The sequence below is a fragment of the Populus trichocarpa genome, chromosome 11, assembly GCF_000002775.5.
Source record: "Populus trichocarpa isolate Nisqually-1 chromosome 11, P.trichocarpa_v4.1, whole genome shotgun sequence".
Classification (NCBI taxonomy): Eukaryota; Viridiplantae; Streptophyta; class Magnoliopsida; order Malpighiales; family Salicaceae; genus Populus; species Populus trichocarpa.
In genome coordinates this window covers 751132-765498 of record NC_037295.2, presented here as the reverse complement: position 1 = coordinate 765498, position 14367 = coordinate 751132, and the positions used below count along the sequence as shown (strand labels likewise).

Below are 14367 nucleotides of genomic sequence, written 5' to 3'. Positions count from 1 at the left end.
TGGTCCCTGGTCTCGGATTTCTTCAATTAATTCCCTAATTGGCCATAAAACTTCAATATTTATGCAATTAAGCCCCTGATTTGACCAAATTAACTTCCAAAAATTATAATTTGACCCCAGCACTTTAATTTCTTCCAATTAAAGCCTAAATTGACTCCAAAATCAATTTTTCTTGCAATCAAACTCTCCATAAATTCAATTAAACCTTTAATTGAGTCCATAAACACATGATTTTGGACTTTTCTTCCTCAAAATTGAATTTTCTTTGTCAACAAGACTCTCATCAGTCAACAAAATATTGTTAAATTTTAATTTTTGTATTTTTAAACCTCCTCAACCAATTTTTGACCATTTTCTGAACATTCTGACATCCTTTTTCACTGTTCTATTTTTTTGCTTATATATTTTTATCAGTCAACAAAATATGATTTTAATTTTTTTTTCAAGAAGAGTTGGAGTCTCTGAAAACAAGCGTGGCTCATCTCACTAGCTTACTCGAGCAAACACTGAGAAATACCTCTAGTGAAGGTCCTTCTAACCGATCGGTCACCTTTAATCAGGCTCCTACTATAGTTCAACTTGAAGAAAGAATGAGCGAACATGGTCAAGAGCCTCAGCAAAATCCAACATTTGTGCAGTCAGCAACACCTGCACCAGCCCTAACAGTCATGGAAGCATCTGCTAACGAGTCCCACAAGGCTAAGTCATCTGATAGCATTGATCAAGATAAGATAGAGGCGCTGGAAGCCAGACTCAAAGCCATTGAAGGGATAGACTTATATGACCCGGTACGAGCGGCAGAGATGTGTTTGGTCCCAAACGTAGTTGTCCCGAAGAAGTTTCGTGTTCCTGAGTTCATCAAATACAGTGGAACACAATGCCCCATGACTCATCTCAGGTCCTACTGTAATAAAATGGCAGAGGTAGTACATGATGAAAAACTACTAATGCATTTTTTTCAAGATAGCTTAAGTGGAGCAACATTGAGCTGGTACATGAGATTGCACAACACAAAGATCCGGAGATGGAAGGATCTGGTGGATGCTTTTGTCAAACAATATAAGTACAACATAGACATAGCTCCCGACAGAACCAGTTTGTCAAATCTGGAGAAAAGAGATAAAGAAAGCGTAAGGGAATATGCTCAAAGATGGCGAGAATCAGCAGCTCAAGTACATCCTCCACTTCTGGACAAAGAGATGGTATCTTTGTTTTCCGACACACTCAAGGCACCCTATTACGAACATGTGATGGGTAGTTCAGCCCAACAATTCACTGACGTTGTGGTAGTGTGTGAACGCATAGAGCAAGGCGTCAAGAGTGGTAGAATTTATGTACCTACCGAAAAAAGAGGTTTCGAGAGAAAGGAGGTCCACCATGTTAAAGATGGTTACGGGGGTAGGAAAAAATCATCCCAAAACTACCACACTCCATCCCAGAATACCAACATCAAACCTGAGCCCCATAACTTTCAAGCCAAAAGCCAAATTGGAAATTACCAAAGGGTTCAAGAACAACTACCTCCATTGCCGCTACCCTTGAATGAGATGTATCAAAAACTATTGAGCATCGGACATATAGCTCCAGAACCTCTGCCACCTATGCAACCACCTTATCCTAATTGGTATAAGCCAGAGCTTAATTGTGAATACCATGCTGGAATTGCTGGGCATAGCATCCATTCCTGCAACGTCTTCAAGAGAAAGCTTCTGCAATTAATCACGGCCGGATGGATAGAATTTGAAGACACTCCTAAGGTGAATACAAATCATCTACCGAATCATGTTGGAAGTAGTGGATTAGAAAAACACTAGCAATGGCTTGTTTGGGGAACTGGAAAGCATCAATGGTCCAGCATGGGTATGGAAATGATAGCATCAAGTTTGAAGGACATAAATTTTGACCGTAGTGTTGTTCTACATCGTCGTTGAGTCCTGAAAGGAAGGCTAGCGTAAGAGCAGATTCGCCAATTAAGCCTGCCCTATTATTGTCTTTTGTTTCATGCTTTTGAACAAGACTGTCTATGTCAAATGAGCCCTTGTTAAATAAGATCATGTGCTTTCCTGTGTTCATATCACACTCCTTTTTGTTGTTATTACATGTAAATAACATTTTGAGCACAACTTTGCTCACAAAACTACAACATGAATAATCCTTCGGTGTTTTCTTTTGGTTCTTCCAAAACTATACATAATTTCATATGTTTTCAAGGATATTTTTGGGATCTTCAAAGTGAGTACAAAAGTAGAAATCATATTGGTATTTGTCCAAAACAAATGCATTCTGAAAATTCAAGTGATTCCTTAGAAGGGTAAACATATACCTAGAAAACTTGAAAGAAAAAGACAAAAACAAAAAAATAAAACCTCATAAGGTGGCTCAAAAGCTGAGTTTTATTTGACTGAATAAATCGCTTGGCATACGCGCATGAAAGCAAGACCTATCGATCCTCAATGCATTGAGTTTGAGATGAGGAAAGGCCATCTTTAATAATCCATTCACGAGGCTGAAATCTATCCTTTGCAATCCCCTATTGAGCCTATTATATTTTTTAAAAATAACCTTGGCTAGGATCACACCCCACACTGGGGGGCAAATAAGAGAAGTTTTTAATCATCCAGACAAAGCAGTGAAGATGGGTGCTGAAATTGATCATGTAATTTTTAATCCTTCATTATCATCCAAATGAAACAGTGAAGATAGATGCTGTGAAAAGAAGATCCAAAGGATCCAAAAGATTTGAGCTTCTCAAAAACAACTGAGGTGATTATGCTCAACCAAACAAAAATGATGAAGAAGAGAAAAGGCCCAAACCCGACACTGGGGGGGGCAAGAAATCCATTTTGTCAAGAAAGTCAAAAGAAAAGGTCAGGGAATAAGCACAAGTGATCCTTAGTCTTGAAATCCTTCAAACACCTTTTGAGCCTGCAAAATATCCTTTTCTTCATAACCAATAGCCAAAACCTACATTACGTACCTAATTAAGCCCTTTCTGATCAAAGGCAAACAATCTGGATCGGTAGGCAGTGCTTTCTCGTGCGGGTCAAAACTTTATTCATGCAAATAAAATAAATGCTTTGAACCAATTTGGTTCTCAATAACCCTCAAATTGAAATTTAAACCTTTTATGGCCAACCAAATGTCACTTCATCTTTAACCCAAAAGCTTCAAAACGCTTTCATCACTTCAAAAAAACCTGGCAATAGGAATCGCTTGAATTTTTTTAGAACAAGTTTATTTTGAACCAATGTCAAAATGATTTTTATGATTGGAATAACTTGGAAGTTCCAAAAATTTTGCATGAAAACATTTCATTGTACAAAAAACCCAAACTTACTTTCACATAGCCTCACCCCAAAGTAAACCTAATTTGAACACTTGGGGGGCATGATCAAGCTGGGGGGCAATCCAAAAGCACATGGTAGGGCTCGCTCCATTATTCCTTTTTCTAAGGAAAATGTCGGGCAAATTTGGCAGCCCTTGAGATAAAGGGTGGAGGACATAGAAGTATGATGGCAGCAAAACCCTTCCAGAGGTCTAGCTTTCAAGATGTGACTTGAGTAAGCAAGAATGAAAAAGCCATCGAAGTTTACTATCAACACTTCAACTTTTGAGAAAAGAAAGACACCATGAAGAAAAGGGGGCCTATATTTCTCAAGTAAGTATACATGCATATCATGCATAAGGCATTGTTTTCAAACATTTCAGCAAATTGTTAATCCATCACCACTTAGGTAGTGCGTTTTCTAACCCTGCCTCCCTTTTTGAGTGCACCTTTGTGCCCTCACCTTCTTTCGAGTGCGCCTTTGAGCCCTCACCACTTTTATTGGGTAGGTCACTCATTACAACTCGACCATTCTCCATGTTTTTTATTTGGGTAGGTCACCCATTACAATGAGACCATTCCTCCACTTGGGTAGGTCACCCATTACAACACGACCATTCTTTCCTTTTTTCCATTTTGGGTAGGTCACCCATTACAACTCGACCACATTCTCCATGTTTTTATCTGGGTAGGTCACCCATTACAACACGACCACTCTTTTCTTTTTCTATTTTTGGGTAGGTCACCCATTACAACTCGACCATTCTCCATGTTTTTATCTAGGTAGGTCACCCATTACAATGCGACCATTCCTTCACTTGGGTAGGTCACCCATTACAATAAGACCACTCTTTCTTTGTTCTACTTGGGCAGGTCGCCCATGAAAATAGACCAGGGTAAGTGTGAGTGCGTGGGCAAGTCGCCCGTGAAAATAGACCATTTTTCTTCAAAAACAAAGGGTTTGAACCACACGGAGTTTTGGTTTTGGTTAGAGGGGATTGGCGAAAGGAATCTCAGTCTATCCTAACCACAGAGGAGTTTTGGTTCTGGTTAGAGGGGATTGGCGAAAGGAATCTCAGTCTATCCTAACCACATAGGAGTTTTGGTTCTGGTTAGAGGGGATTAGCGAAAGGAATCTCAGTCTATCCTAACCACAGAGGAGTTTTGGTTCTGGTTAGAGGGGATTGGCGAAAGGAATCTCAGTCTATCCTAACCACACATAGGAGTTTTGGTTCTGGTTAGAGGGGATTGGCAAAAGGAATGTCAGTCTATCCTAACCACATAGGAGTTTTGGTTCTGGTTAGAGGGGATTGGCGAAAGGAATCTCAGTCTATCCTAACCTCACAGGATTTTGGTTCTGGTTAGAGGGGATTGGCGAAAGGAATCTCAGTCTATCCTAACCACAGAGGAGTTTTGGTTCTGGTTAGAGGGGATTGGCGAAAGGAATCTCAGTCTATCCTAACCACACATAGGAGTTTTGGTTCTGGTTAGAGGGGATTGGCGAAAGGAATCTCAGTCTATCCTAACCACATAGGAGTTTTGGTTCTGGTTAGAGGGGATTGGCGAAACGAATCTCAGTCTATCCTAACCACAGAGGAGTTTTGGTTCTGGTTAGAGGGGATTGGCGAAAGGAATCTCAGTCTATCCTAACCACAGAGGAGTTTTGGTTCTGGTTAGAGGGGATTGGCGAAAAGAATCTCAGTCTATCCTAACCTCACATAGGATTTTGGTTCTGGTTAGAGGGGATTAGCGAAAGGAATCTCAGTCTATCCTAACCACACATAGGAGTTTTGGTTCTGGTTAGAGGGGATTGGCGAAAGGAATCTCAGTCTATCCTAACCACACATAGGAGTTTTGGTTCTGGTTAGAGGGGATTGGCGAAAGGAATCTCAGTCTATCCTAACCTCACAGGATTTTGGTTCTGGTTAGAGGGGATTGGCCAAAGGAATCTCAGTCTATCCTAACCACAGAGGAGTTTTTGTTCTGGTTAGAGGGGATTGGCGAAAGGAATCTCAGTCTATCCTAACCACACATAGGAGTTTTGGTTCTGGTTAGAGGGGATTGGCGAAAGGAATCTCAGTCTATCCTAACCACATAGGAGTTTTGGTTCTGGTTAGAGGGGATTGGCGAAAGGAATCTCAGTCTATCCTAACCACAGAGGAGTTTTGGTTCTGGTTAGAGGGGATTGGCGAAAGGAATCGCAGTCTATCCTAACCACACAGGAGTTTTGGTTTTGGTTACAGGGATTGGCGAAAAGGAATCTCAGTTTAGCCTAACCACACAAGATTTTGGTTCTGGTTAAAGGGGATTTGCGAAAGGAATCTCAGTTTAACCCAACCAAACATTATATTATGCGTTGATATAAAGGAATCGCCGAATGGGGTTACTGGTCAACCAAGCTTTGAGAAGATCAGTGTTGGAAATATAGTTTTATTTATCTTTACAACACTTACTACGCAAAAGCTTTGCTCCGTAAGCATTGTAAAGAGGGGGGCAACTGTTGTAACCCATTTTTCGGTCCCTGCACAAAAAAGATAAAAATACAAAAAAAATCAAAAAAAATATATAAGCAAAAAAATAGAACCGTGAAAAAGGATGTCAGAATGTTCAGAAAATGGTCAAAAATTGGTTGAGGAGGTTTAAAAATACAAAAATTAAAATTTAACAATATTTTGTTGACTGATGAGAGCCTTGTTGACAAAGAAAATTCAATTTTGAGGAAGAAAAGTCCAAAATCATGTGTTTATAGACTCAATTAAAGGTTTAATTGAATTTATGGAGAGTTTGATTGCAAGAAAAATTGATTTTGGAGTCAATTTAGGCTTTAATTGGAAGAAATTAAAGTTCTGGGGTCAAATTATAATTTTTGGAAGTTAATTTGGTCAAATCAGGGGCTTAATTGCATAAATATTGAAGTTTTATGGCCAATTAGGGACTTAATTGAAGAAATCCGAGACCAAGGACCAAAATGCAAAACGCGCGCAAATTGAAGGCTTGATTTTGAATATGACGCGTATTTGGTGCCAAAATCCATTTAAATGAAACGACGCGTTTTTGGAAAAACGGCGCCGTTTCATATACTGTTCACCAGAAAAAAAAAAGAAAGCTAGAAACGGCACCGTTTTGAAACGGCACCATCTTCTTCTTCCCCTGGACGCACGAAACAGGGGAAGAAGAAGATTTTTCTTCCTTCCTCTGTCACCGCCCTCAGCTTTCCAGCCGACACCTTCAAAAAGACACCGACACCGCTTTCCACATGTGGGACAGACGGTGGAGGGGCGACAGCACAGTGGCCGCCCCGTCCACTTGCTCCCCTGTTTTTCGCCTATAAAAACAGGGGGGGAGACAACAAAAAAAGTGGACGGGGGGCAAATAGAAAAAAGAGAGGAGCAAGACAGAGGAGAAGAAAAAGAGAGAGAGAGAGGAATGGAGAGAAAAAACTGAAAAAAAGAAGAAGAAGAAGCAGAAAAGAACAAAAAAACAGAGGAGGGAGAGGAAGAAGAAGGAGCAGCTCCGCCGGCCACCGCAGTCCCTCCACCGCGACAACAGCACCACCGCCGCCGCCGCCGCCGCCGCCCCAGGTAACCTCCCGCTGCCCCATTGTTTCCTTGCTCAGCCCCTGCCTGCATTTGCATGCAGAACGTGAATAATTCACATTCTGCAGCAAATGGTCAAGGGGCTGGTTACTGTGTTGGTGCACAGTAACCAGCCCATTTGGTTTTGGGCCGGGTCAGGCCTAGCCCATTGATCTGGGCCGAATCCGGCCTATTTAAATTATTTTTTTTAAAGAACAGATATTTTTCAATATTTGTGATTTTCCACGTATTAAAATACGCATTTTAATCTCGGTCTGTTTTATGTCATTTTAAAAAATACGCATCCGGTATTAAAATACCCGGTTTTCGTCAAAATTCCCAAAAATACAAAAAAAATTGAAAAAAGAAAAAAATGTTTTTGTGCATACGGCCACGTGTCTCAAAGCTAAAAAATCATATTGTGTTTTTCATACACCAAAAAACAATGTTTTAGCATGCATTTTGGCTTTAATAACCAGTTTATTAAAATCAAGAGAACATTGGCCAAAATTTCAAAAACAACAAAAATTTTATTTTGTTTATCTCTTAGTATATGGGGTATGACATTACACGTAATGCGTATTCCGGATATTTAATTCTTTTTCGGACACTAGAACGATTAGGTTTTACCGCATTAAGATAAGATCTCCTTATTAAGGCGGACTTGTCTTGACCCTTAGATAGACCAACAATTAGAAACCACAACATGACTTTAGATTTTTAACAGACAAAACAATGCAGCCTACCTTAGGTAGGGCGTATTTGGGGTGCTAATACCTTCCCTTTACGCAACCAGTCTCCGTACCCGATCTCTGAGACCAGTTAGGGTTCCTAGTGACCAGAATACTAGGTGGCGACTCCCATTCTAAATTTTCACTGATAAGAGACAAGAATTCCTTGTCTCTTCATATTTTGCCAGAAATAGACCATTTTTCTTTTTTCCTTGAGAGTGGAGGGTGATCGCCGCGACGCCGCACACGTGCGACACCATACATCACTAAAAATTAATTCAAGCGGAGCAGAAGTTTTGTGACCCGTAGGTCCTAAAGACAAACGTGATGATTTTCCTAAAGGACAACTTTGACATTGAAAATTAAGACGTTTGTTGTTACAAATGATCTTATTTTTCGAGATTAACAATTGAAAAATACATGTAGTAGGATGACCTAGTCGACGATGCCATAAATCGGCAGAGGCAGAAGTGCAGGGAGACCAATAGGCTTGAGGAACTGACGTGACGGAAGACTTGGTAAGGGCATAGAGACCATCTTTACTCTGACCTGAGAGAAGGATTTCATGGGTGTTGAGATCCTTGACATAAAACACACGAGGGTGAAATTCAAAATAAACATTATTATCAAGACAAAATTTCTGAACAGAGAGCAGAGGTTTCGTAATTGCAGGAACATGAAGAACATTAGATAAGGTGAAAGAACGATGTGGTGTATATATTTTTGTATGACCAAGATGAGATATAGGGAGGCCCTTACCATCACCAACATGCAAATTATCATTACCAAGATACGGTTCTGAAGCAGTCAAGGTGGCAAGATCAGGTGTGACGTGTTGATTGGCACCGGTATCCGGAAACCAATCAACAGAACCGGTTAAGGAGAGATTGTGCTGCACCAGATTGGCAGTAGGCTGTTGGCCATAACCTCGCTGCTGGAATTGAGGGCAATGGGGAGTTGTATGGCCGAAATTCTGACACAGTTGGCAGCGTGGATTCTGCCCCCTATTGCGCTGCCAAGAGCCCTGCCTATTGTCACCGAAGGAGGAGTTTTGGAAGCTGCGGTGATCAGGTCTGGAGCCAGCAAATCGGTTGCCTCTGCTGTTGGACTGGTTGGGACGCCAGCCACCGTTGAAGCGGCCCCTGCTGCGGCTAGAATTGCCAAAAGTCTGGCGCTGCCAACAAGAGCAGAAGATGGAATGCTGGGTGTGGGCAGCAGAGGAGCATGTATGGCAGCAGAAGATTTGTGAAGAAATTCATGTGTGAGGAGATGGCTGTGAAGATCTGCATATGATAAAGGTTCAGCCTTGGTAATAAGACTGGTAACTAAGTCTTTAAACTCTCCCTGAAGACCACGAAACACATATAAATTGAAATCTTCAAGTGAAACTGGCCGACCAGCAGCGGCCAATTCATCAAATAAGGCCTTCGCTTTTTGCATAAATTGAGTTACTGATTCATCACCCTGTCGAAGATCCTGAAGAGAGCCGTGAAGTTGCATAATACGAGAGTTGGAGGTAGAAGCGAGAGCTCGCTCAAGAGTGCCCCAAGCTGAACAAGAACTTTGACAGCCAACAACAAGATGCAAAACTTCCATAGATAGGGAGGAAAGAAGAGCACTTAGAATGAGTGGGTCCTGTTGTTTCCAGGTTTGAAAAAGTGGATTTACCTGAAGAGAGATACCATCATGGGCAAGAACATGTGTTGATGGACATGTGTTGGAGCCATCAACAAAACCAAAAACTCCTTGGCCTAGGAGATAAGGCAGCATCTGCATACGCCAATATAAATAATTGGTGTTTGTTAATTTGAGGGAGATGACTTGATGAGTGTGAGAAAGGGAGATAATGCTTGCGGCAGTAGAGGCAGCAGAGGCATCAGACGTGGGCTGCAAGAGGAGGCGTTCACCAGCCATGAGGAAAGCACATAAGGTGCTGCAAGAAAAGAGGGCTGCACTGCCGGAGAAGAAGAAAGCTGGACTGCTGGTGCTGCAGAATTTGAAGATGTATGTGGCAGCTGTTCCATTGAAGAAGGGAGGCTGAGAGGCTATGAGAAAAGTAGGTTTAATTTATTTTAGGGTTTTGTAGCTCTGATACCAAGTTGAGAATAATGGAATGTGTTAAGTTGTGCCTTAGCCAACCTTCCTATTTATATAGAGGCAACAGAACACTGCAGTAACTGTAATGATTACAACATCCTATATTAATTTTCTATTCTGATAGATACATGAGTAACTGTAATGATTACAACATCCTATATTAATTTTCTATTCTGATAGATACATAATATACATTCTATAATAGTGTAAAATTTGGCAAAGTTCCAATTAAAAAAAATAAAATAAAATAAACTAATTGCCATGGTGAGCTAAAGGGTGAAGATACAAAGATAATATTCTCCAACAATCATGATGAAGGTCCAAAGAGAGACTTGTACGATTTGCTTTGGAAAAATGGAGCAAATGGGGTGGGCTAAAGATGGTTGCCAAAATAAATATGTCAAAAACTCTGTGTTGACAAATTAGCTATATATGGCTGCAAGGTGCAAAGACCAATTTAATATGAGCTGAACCAAAAGGTTTTAATTAATTAAATGGTATCTTGTTAAATTAATGCATGATCAATGGTACATTTGTTCTAATTGTGAATAATTAAAGGAAACTTGCTTGCTCATCAATTACATGTGAATCATTTTACACCATTTTCTGATCTCCACGGTATATCAAGTTCCTAAGTGTTGGATATTGTGAATGAAAAGATCTTGAATTCAAATTTTGAGGAAATTAAATTAGAGAAAGAGGTAAATGAGCTCCAAATTAAAGACCCAAAACAAAACGTTCTTCAAACATTTCTTGCATGCCCGCTTGTCGTCCAATAGGTCATCCATGTAATAAAATATTATTCTTTTCAACGAACAAGTGAGAAATAAGATTCATTATATATCATAGAAAAAAAAAAACTAATTTTTGTGGAGAACCTCTCACAAACTTTTGTTGACCGCATGCAATGTTAGGATTTTTTAGGTTTTGCTTGAAAATTTAGGGGGTGAGAGAAAAGGAGAAGAAAAAGAAAAATGACAACTAGAGCTATACCATCGACTCACCGATGACTTGTGCTGCCCTTGGAGAGAGAACTCGTCATGATGATTCCTATGCTGCCTATGAAAGTCGCGAACGGATACTAGGGGAAGCATCATGCACCATGTTATGTCATCAGACTCATCACCTCAACCATGAATTTATGTTTCTCAATTGTATTCCTAATCAACCAATTTTTATTTGATTTAGTAACTAATTTTTTGATAATTTTTTTTAAATTTTAGTCCCTAATTCTTAGATGTTTCTTTCATTTAGACTACATTTTATTTCACCGAGAATAGTTAAGACCTGTCTAAGAAGGAAAGATAAGAAGAGAAATGAATGTGATGAATTGTCATATCAAATTATAGCTCATTGCAATTACATTATAAATTTAAAATGTTAATTTGAATTAACCGAGATTAATTTAATATGGTGTTTTCTCTTTGTTTTAATTCGTAATCCTTTTTTATTTAACTTTATTCTTTGGGGGTTTATTTTTTCACAATTTTGTCTTATCATGTTAAGCAAAGGTTAGAACAATAACACACTAAAATTGTTTTAAGAGCCGATTTGGGTTTTGAAATGGGCGATCAGATCGCAATTAAGCTAGCTGATGTTCTTACATTAAAATTGTTTTAACAATTACAGGCCATGCTGAGCCAACTCGAAGTTGAAATATGGACCATGTAAGGGATCATGACAATGTGCGAACCTGAATAAATAAAAAGCATATGAAATGTGTGAAGTTTTGGTTTAGTTTTTTTTTTTAAATAAAATATTGATATATAATTAAATAAAAAATGCTAAATAGCATGACGAGTAATGAATTTTTTTTTAATTTTCAGTCTTCATTTATAATTAATAATTAATTATTTATTTATTAATACAGATTAATTTTGTTAAACCGATCAAGCTTTAGTTAAGCATTTGAGATGTTTTATTGCAACAAAAAAATTAAAAGTTTCCACGTGTTTGTTTTACGTTATCCAGGCCGCAAGAAATTGATAACTACTAATAAAGAGGAGACTGGCCTACCTTATCCTAGCTGTATAATCTGTCATCGAATTTTGACCTAATTTAACACATAATTTTCATTAAAAGCCTAACTTAATTGGTTCAGCTTGTGTTTGATAAGACCACTCCACTAATAGCACACAACATGAGAAATTAACCATGCAATTTCCCATAATCAAAGAGAAATCCAGCTCCTTTAATTTCTTCTCTATAAATACCTCCGTAATTGTCTATCCTTCTCCATGCAAAGCATCTATATCTACAACACTCTCCTAAATCAATACTCACATTATAAAACAAGACGTGAACGCAGATTTCTTTTTAATATTAACACGGCTGTGTACTTGGTTAAGAGCCATCAACGCAGATTTCTATTATACTGCATCAGATTATCAGATTTATGGCTCTCATCTGATGGTCTTGTGATTTGGATCAATGTCAAAAACAATAGACCCTCCTTATTCTGGAAGCCACCTGATGTTCTTACATTAAAATGGTTCTTCAAAAGGAAAACAGGGCCTGCAGGTAGAGGAGGGGTATTAAGGGATCATCGGGGGATTGTTAGAGGTATCTTCTCTTATTCAGTGGGCAACAAGGACTCCAATAAAACTGAGCTACTAGCAGTGGTTAAAGCCACTGATCTGTCTTCATCAAAGAATGATTTTGTTGGGCTCAATTTCTTGGTGGAATCTGACTCTGCTTCAGTGGTCAGTTGGATGAACAATCCCTGTTCTAGACCTTGGAAGTTCCATGAGCTTTTTGTTAAAGTTTCCAGGTTTTCTTCTGGACTGGTAACATTTCCTTCTGTCACACCTTTCGAGAAGCTAACTCCATTTGCAAAACAAGGGGTGAATAGATTGGTGGATCTTACAGCGTGGACTTGAGCTTATTGGAAGCCTTGAATATAAGTTTCTTCAGCTTGAATTTTCTATAGTTTTGAGCAGGGGTTTGTGTGTGGATTGCTATTCTGTTCAGGATAGCCTCTGGATTCTCTGATGGAAGAAGCTTTAAGATTTTTATTACTAGACTGAAGCTTCGGTTTTTTATAAGCTTTTGTATTCAGTTTTTGATGGTTCCTTTCACGCTGCTTGATTGCTATTCTGTTCAGGATAGCCTCTGGATTCTCTGCCTGTCTTTGGCTTATCATGTATCGCTTATCAAAAAAAAAAAAAAAAAAGCCATAAAGTTTCTTAATATATTCTTTTTACAAGCAATACTCGTGTCTTTAGCCGTTGGTCTTTCTGCTACACCATCTGAAGAAGAATTATCCCTTGATTTCACTAATAATGAAGATGAGGAATATGTTGATCTTCCTCGGGCCGAGAAACAATAAACAAGTTCAAAATATCTGAGAGGGACAACCGCTTTCTAGCCCAGACTCGGATTGTCATGATATGTGATGACAGACGGGCTCAACTGTGGAATGTGTCTTTAGAAGTGCAAATATCCGGAGATTTGCTATAATGGTCAGTGTGTGAGCCCAATGTCTAACAATAACAAGTGCAAGAAAGGCAGTGCATGTGTGTATGGGATGTGTAGTTATGCATAAAGAGATATCGTGCCATGAATATTGTTTAGGGTAAGCCATTCACGCATGTAGCTAGTAGTATTGTTAATTTTGTCATAATTCAATTTTTTATTTTTATTTTATGTAAATAAAAAAAATGAAATGATGAATGAATGAAGAAAAAATGTTTTAAGGATTAATCTAGATGGAATTATAAATTTGAGAGACAATTTTGATAGAAACTGAGAGAACTGATACTTCAAGCGGCAAAGTGAAGAACGATAGTCCCAGCCTAAAACGGCGTTGTTCCAAACACTGTGCTCTCCTCTTCCTAAGAAAAAACAGGTGAAATCCGGTCGGTGATGCCACCGAAAATGGCTCCGGCCATAGCAGATCGATCACCACACACAGGCCAAATTCAAGGCCGCATTGTCTACCCACAGAACCCCTAGGATTTAGTTTGGTATCCTTCACCCCCACGACCCTTCCCAGACGCGAAGATAAGCTCCATCAACAGTCCAACAATAGCAGGACTGTTGATGCTTTAAGCCCATCAAACGCGGAGCAAACAGGGAGGCTGATGTTGATCCTGGGAGATAAGGAACGAATTTTGAGCCTATAAAAGAAAAACGAAGGCGGAGAACTGGGAGGACAAAAGGAGAGGAACGCAAAAAAAAGAAAGAGAAAGAACCCAGAACTGAGGAGGGAATAAAGGACAGAGAGAAAGAGCAGAGAGGCCCAGGACGAACAGGGGACGAACTGAGGGGACACAGAATAGAGAGAAGAACAAAGAAGGAAGAAGAACCCTTGTCCAGACATCGTCGCCCCAGGCCACCAGCTCCAGCAGCACATATCTATTGTGGTTATCACTTTTTTTATTAGGTTCAACTAATTAAATATATTAACTGGAAATTCTAGTACTAGGCTTTGCCTTTTGTTTGTTAATTCCTAAAAAATGTTTGATATATTATGTTTATGTGGTTATCACTTTTTTTTTTTTTAACACATATATTTATTGTCATGTATGATTTCAAGAGCATATACTTTAAATTTTAGGATAAATAGAAAAGTAATAGTACCTCAACGACTAACCTGAGCAAGACTCATGAAACCTTTCAGCTCTCGCTTAATTGTTTA

General features: G+C 39.2%; 1 protein-coding gene across 1 annotated transcript; it reads left to right on the top strand.

Annotated features, from left to right (window-relative positions):
- Positions 1–590: 590 nt before the first annotated feature.
- On the top strand, positions 591–1814 carry LOC112325550 (uncharacterized). Its single transcript, XM_024592249.1, has one exon. The coding sequence runs from the start codon at positions 591–593 to the stop codon at positions 1812–1814; it is 1224 nt and encodes a 407-aa protein (XP_024448017.1).
- Positions 1815–14367: the final 12553 nt, after the last annotated feature.

Excerpts from the sequence above, each read along its gene's own strand:
- LOC112325550 (XM_024592249.1), top strand. The coding sequence starts at position 591 with ATGAGCGAACATGGTCAAGAGCCTCAGCAAAATCCAACATTTGTGCAG.